The sequence below is a fragment of the Fundulus heteroclitus genome, chromosome 12 (genome assembly GCF_011125445.2).
Source record: "Fundulus heteroclitus isolate FHET01 chromosome 12, MU-UCD_Fhet_4.1, whole genome shotgun sequence".
In the NCBI taxonomy this organism is placed as follows: Eukaryota; Metazoa; Chordata; class Actinopteri; order Cyprinodontiformes; family Fundulidae; genus Fundulus; species Fundulus heteroclitus.
Window position 1 is genome coordinate 48,228,764 of NC_046372.1, and position 6,698 is coordinate 48,235,461.

Sequence of the window (6,698 nt, forward strand, 5' to 3'; positions counted from 1 at the left end):
AATCCATGTAAAGGAGCTGGGACCTGACAAGCCCGAAATAAAATTAACGCAGAGAGCCGAGCAAAAATTGAAATCCTACAACCGGACTTTTAGCAGTAGTTGGTTCCAGCGTAAGTCGTGGCTGACAGCCTGTGGGACAGCTAATGCCCTTTTCTGTTTTCCCTGCATTCTTTTTAAAAATGACCGGAGTGATTTAACGTGGACACAGTCTGGACAGACAGACTTAAAACACCTCTCTGAACGTATAAAGAAACATGAAAGATTAAAAGTTCATATGGAAAACTGTGTTAAGCTGTCCGTGGTTGGAAAGATTAGCATAGCGGCGCAGCTAGACGATGGACACCGCATTGCGGTAAGAAGGCACTATGAAGAGGTAGATCGAAACCGGCACATTTTATCAAAGCTCATTGAGTGTATTAAGTTTTGTGGTGCTTTTGAACTGGCCATGCGGGGACATGATGAAACTGATTTTTCAGACAATCCCGGAATTTTCAGATGTCTAGTCGACTTGATGGCATCCATTGATCAGGACTTGAGGGAACATCTTGAAAATGCAACCGTTTTTAAAGGCACTTCCAAGACAGTTCAGAACCAGCTCCTGGACTGTATGCTGGCTGTTCTGAGAGAACGGATCATGGATGAAGTAAAGTCAGCTCAATTTTTAGCCATCCAAGCAGATGAAACTACCGACATTTCCACTCACTGTCAGTTGGTGTTGGTATTAAGATACATCGATGAACGCAACAATATACAAGAGCGTTTTTTTTTTGAGTTTATCAAGCTATCCAGCGCCTGTGCTGAAGCAATAGCCAGTGCTTTATTGGAGAGGCTGCAGACCATACTTCCGGAGGGACAAGAAAAAAAGTTGATAGCCCAGGCTTATGATGGAGCTGCGGTAATGAGGGGTGCCACGGGAGGAGTGCAGCGGAAGGTGCAGGACATCTATCCACACGCTCACTACGTTCACTGTTATGCCCATCAATTAAAACAAGCAACCTCCCATATCCCTAAAATCAGTCATTTCTTTTCCGACTTGGGGGAATTTGCTTCTTTTTTTACAAAATCAAGCAAGAGGACTGTTGTGCTTGATGACGTGGTGGCCCACCGACTTCCAAGTGCATCATCAACACGTTGGAACTTCAACAGTCGTGCTGTTAACACAATGTATGAGAACAAGGATGAGCTGGTGAAGTGTTTTCAGACTATCCGGAACGGAGAAGCATTTGATGGCCCAACGAAAAGAGAAGCCTCACACACACACACACACACACACACACACACACACACACACACACACACACACACACACACACACACACATACAGAAAGAAAGAGAGACACACATTTTGTCATGTGTAAGTGTTGTATCTCATACTGTTCATTTCAAAAATAAGACTTAAAATTGCTGTAAATGGTTAACTGTATGTGTAAAATGCTAAATTTGAGAAGGGAATTAAATGTTTATTGTGGAATTGTAGTAGTTTTCTGACTTTTAATTTGAATGCATGTGGGTTAGGCAGGGAAATCTATTGGCCAGCCCCACCAAGATTTTTTTTCACCAGCCGCCACTGTTTAAAGTACTTTCAGCAGTTTTAATTCTGATTTTGACCGGACTTCTCCTTTTAAAACTCGAAGAGTAAAGCGCTAGCTCAGGCTAATTTAGCATGACGCGCTTTTTTTTTTTTTTTTAAGAAGGGTCGGAATTGTGAAACAATGTCCCACATTTGACTGGGTCCGCATTGGAAAAAGTAATAAAATAAAATAAATAATTTCACCTGTGCTTTTCTGAACCAAAGAAGGCAGGGCTGCAGTCAGAGCGGCTATCAGTCAATATGCAACAGCTCCACCCGATGAGCCGCTGCACACCACGACACTTAATAAAAAGACAAGGATTTTGATGTGTACAGATTATTAAGGAAACTATATTAAAAAAAAATAAACTGCAGCTACAACATGGACTGGACAACGGGTTCTAACTGGGTGAGGCCAGTTATTTTTTTTTATTTTTACATGGAGTCGACGTAAAGCTTCACTGTAGGAGCAAGTTGCACTAGTAACAGCTGAAAAAGCCTCCTGTCTATGGATCTATGGACTCATTTTACTCCAACCCCAAAACACCTGCCAAACAGACAGTACTGCAGCCAAGATTACCTTCAACAATATTTAACTTTACGAAATACATTAATAACATTTTGTTAATTAACAATGTTCATATTTAAAAGCAGGTTATGTTTTTTCTGATAAACCTTGAGCAATTTTATTAAACTTTTTAAAAATTTAAGATCCCATCTTTCATCGATTTTCTATACCGGCTTTTCCCTACAGGTGTGTAGTCAAGCCGTATCTGATGGGGAAACGCAGCTCGGACGTCACACAGGGTTGAGGGGGGGGGGGGGGGGGGGTGCTCCAGTCTCCTGTCATTGGGCTCAGATTTAACAGTTTTATTAAACTTCAAAAAAGTTAAATAATGCCTTTTTATAAACTCGTGAGTTGTGATAATTAATTGCTGTGCAATAACAGACTGATTATTGTAATGTGAGATCTGTGTTAAATTAAAATGTCTGACATCATCTTAGTGTTGGTTATATGATCCCTTCCAGCTTTCTTTTTTCTCATTTCCGCTGTTTTTATTGTTTCAGTCCAGTCAGTTCATCATTTCTCAGCAGAACGTTAACATCATCTTCTCTGATTCTTTTGCACCTTCCAGCTGAAACCTTCAGTTTGCAGTGTTTTGAATCTGTGTATCTGCGCTCAGGTTTCCTCCGGCGGCTACACGTCCATCAACAACGTGTGCGATCCAGATTATCCAGGTCCCAGGGACAAGATGGAGAGCTTCTTCCTGGGTGAGACCCTGAAATATTTGTACCTGCTCTTCTCTGAGGACCACGACTTTATCAGCCTTGACAAGTACGTCTTCAACACTGAGGCTCACCCGCTGCCCATATGGCCTCCCACTGAGTGATGGCCACCGCGACTCAGAACACTTCTCAGGGTTGGTATGACACCAGAAGCATCTCTCTGTGTAAGCAGCAGAATGGCATCAGAACAGGGACCCTGCTTCATACTGTCAAGATCATTGGGATTAAAAGGTCACAGTCATGGCTAAGCCTTTTTTATTTTATTAGACTGGCTGATTTTCATTCTGTGGATCTGTGCTGTTGACATCGGGATGCAGGGGAAACTGGAAGGTTGCCTGTGATGCTGGAGCTGCTGGGGCCAAGTTTTGCTACATCCAGTTTGGACCCAACTGACAGTTATTGTTTCTAAAATGCTTTTTACACTTTTTTTCTTTTGTTTTGAAACAAAATCAGTATCAGCATTGCAGCTGTGAACGGCTGCAGGTTCATCCTCTTCACATTCCATGGGAGCAGTAGCCAACCGGCCTCTGGGTTTTTCTCAGAATAACAGGAAGCAGTTCTCATCACGGGCGACTGTTGTCAGATGGCCTCTCAGATAAAAATGAGCCCAGCTTCCTGACAGGGCACACAGTCATGCTGCATTCATGTCTTCCAGAAGATGCAGCTGGTAAGCACCACAAACACGTGTCCTTATTGGAAGACTGAGTCGTTCTTAAATCTCCATTTAATCGAAAATACAGATATCTGTGAGAAGTAGCATCCAGTAGGTCCCGATGCTAAATAAAATAAATAAAGTCAAACTGCTGCGTTGCAAAGCTCAGAATGAAAGCAGCGCACTGCAAAAACGGAACTAAAAATAAGTAAAATGTTCTTAAAATTAGTTTATTTGTCCTTGATTTGAGCAGGTAAATAAGATGATTTGCCAATGGAATAAGATTTTTGCACTTAAAATAGGAACAACTCATCTCCATCATCTTAGTTCAAGTGCAGGATGTCTAATTATCTTATTTTAGGGTTCAAAATACTCATTCCATTTGTAGATAATTTTATTTACATGCTTAAATCAAGGATAAATACACTAACTTTGAGAACATTTTACTTGTTTTTAGATCCGTTTTTGCAGTGAGGTCATTTGTAGTTTGCAAGGCTGTGGGTCAATTCACCCTTTCACCATTTTATATCTCAATATTTACCTCCAGTTCATCCATTATGACTTTTATTTTAGATCCATATAATTAAATCGTCCTGAAGTCTTCATTTTCCACAGTATTTCTGTTATGGTTCTGATCCCGGTACACTCCAGTTGACTGAAACTTATGAGCCCCAATCAAACCACTTCAGCTACGAACACCGTCCTGCTGCTAAATCGTATTGATTAGAGCCACATAACTGCAGTTCCTGACCGTAAACAGCAGTAGATTGGAGACTGAAATGGCTCCACGATGAGTCTGAAATTATGCCAGGTCAGGAACGGACGGACTGCTCCGTTTCAGATTTGGAAGTAATATAGAAAAGATGTTTAGTTGCAAAAATACAAAATGGGGAAGAAGCAAAATGACCAATACTTAGGAAACGGGTCGAGTTACCCCAAGTTTTTCTTTAGCTCACTGATCAAATGGCTAGATGAGCCAGTCTTTACTGTCAGAGGCTTGTTTCACCTCTTCCATGAACCCCTGCACTGTTTACCTAAGACAGGCCAGATTTAGATCTACGGCACCAACTTGCTTCAGTGGTTTGTGAATGAGCCAAACAAGGAATCTTGTTTAGTCATAAACTGGCTTAAAAGATGTACTGTATGCATATAAAATCTGAGAGTAGCCAGGTCCTCCTGGTACTTCTGCCTAGCTCTGGATGGCTTCTTATAATACTTCCATGAAGATGTGGTTCAGCTAATAAAAGCTGCAAACACTGTTTACCTCTGGACTCTTCCTGTTTCATTCCCATCGACTTGAGTGCAGCAGCTGCCGCTGTCACACGGTCGTATTCCAGCTGTGACGAGCCGCCGTGGGGAAGCCCACAAACTCAAGCTAAAACTTGACTGAAGGCAAAATGGACATGGTTCATGAGACTTGGGATTTTATGTATAATTAGGAGGGTAAGAGTACATTTGTCTGTTTTTAATATATGAGAAAATGTGATCTATGAAGTTTAAATAATATATTGATTTATTGTTAATATTTAAAATTTGAACTGTTTTCGTTTTAACGGTGAGCTCTGTGGATTTCCTTTGGTTTCGGGGTACATGTGGTTCATGTACAGTGAAGCGCACTATATCTAGAATATGCGTCTGATTTAAACAACTGCTGAAGTTCTGACTGAGACCAAACTCTTCTGTACTCCATGTGTTTGTCCTGTCCTTCTCACGTGTGCCTTTAATCTTGCCTCAGACAACATTCAGTCCATTCAAACTGGTTTTCCATGTGCTTATGTAGCTCCTTCACTTCACCGTGGTCCTTGTGATACCCATAGATTATTTTCCCATTAGGGATGAATTATGCAGTAAGGATTTTCTTCAAATCAATAAGGTTTACATGTTATTCCTGCCTATAAAAACTCAGATCTTTCCCTGAATGATGTATTTCAGCAGATTTCCTGTTGTATTTTATTTTTTTCAATTGCTTGTTTTTGACTGAAATGATGAAAAGCCATTCTTCAAAAGGTGCCACTTGGGAATAATCTGTTTTTAGCATTTTCAATAAAGGGTTCACCAGATAAAGGGTTTTCTATTTTAACCGGAGCCTGATTCTGAGGCACTTGAAACAGAGCAGGGTCATTATGCCCACACCGCACAGGCGGGACTTTGCTGTGGAAATAGTTGCCATGACCCTTGGTGGATCTGACTTCAAGTACAAATACCAGCCATACTGTCAGAAAGTTTTCAACATGTCCTTTTTTTCCCACCTCTATAAGGACAAATGTGAGGAAAGCTATATAATAGGTAGGTCACAATACAGGTGGAATGGCCATTGTTTTTTATAGCGGTGAGAATGTAGCACAGTGATGATTGGTAGGGGTGATGCTAGGGCTAGCATTGGGTAAAGCATCTCCCTTTTGGTTTAACTTCCTTTCTTACTAGACCCTGACCTTTCCCTGGTGAGCCTGTAATTAAAGCCATCTCCCAAATAAATGCCCTTGGGTATAAGTTGGCTGCATTTGGCTCCTGTTCTTGTGAAGACCCCCCCCAAAAAAGACTTTTGACTGGTAATACACTTGCTAAATGCTGGGTAGACATCAGCTGAAATAAAAACGGGAACCGTGGTCAAACCAAGGAGCTGCAGATGGAACAGAACCAGATGATCAGGGTCCTATGCCGATTGTTCTTTAATGCAACACCTGTTAGTTACTTTAGGTATGATGCTTTAAATTGTGTTAAAAGTACTGAGACTGTTCATTTACACCCATTATGTTATGGGCTGAATAGATACAGGTACAAATGAAAAAATAGAACATTGTGTAAAAGTGCAATATTTTTTGACAGACATCTCACAGTGAAACTCGTATAGAATCACAGCACATAGATCTATTCCAAGCCTTTGTTTCTTGTAATTTTGATAATGGCTACTGATAATGAAAACCCAACATTTAGTGTCTCAGAAAGTTAGAATACTGTGAAAAGGTTCATTATTGGAAACTCCTGGTGTCACACCCTGACACTGTTGCTCAATGTCCAAACTCTTGTTTTCAGATGAAAGTCAGTTCTGCATTTCATTTAGAGATCAAGGTCCAAGAGTCTGGAAGAAGGGTGGAGAGGCCCAGAATTCATGATGCTTGAAGTCCAGAGTGAAGTTTCCACAGTCAGTGATGGTCTGGGGTGCCATGTCATCTGCTGGTTCTGGTCCA

The 6,698-nt window shown here is 41.1% G+C and overlaps 1 protein-coding gene across 1 annotated transcript in view; it reads left to right on the top strand.

Moving 5' to 3' along the window:
* The window catches only part of man1b1b (mannosidase, alpha, class 1B, member 1b), a 31,707-nt gene extending 27,930 nt beyond the window's left edge, over positions 1-3,777 (top strand). The window contains exon 14 of the mRNA XM_036144704.1: positions 2,756-3,777. Within this exon, the coding sequence (XP_036000597.1) occupies positions 2,756-2,962 (207 nt within the window). The 3' untranslated portion in view covers positions 2,963-3,777. The remainder of the gene's footprint in view (positions 1-2,755) is intronic.
* Positions 3,778-6,698: the final 2,921 nt, after the last annotated feature.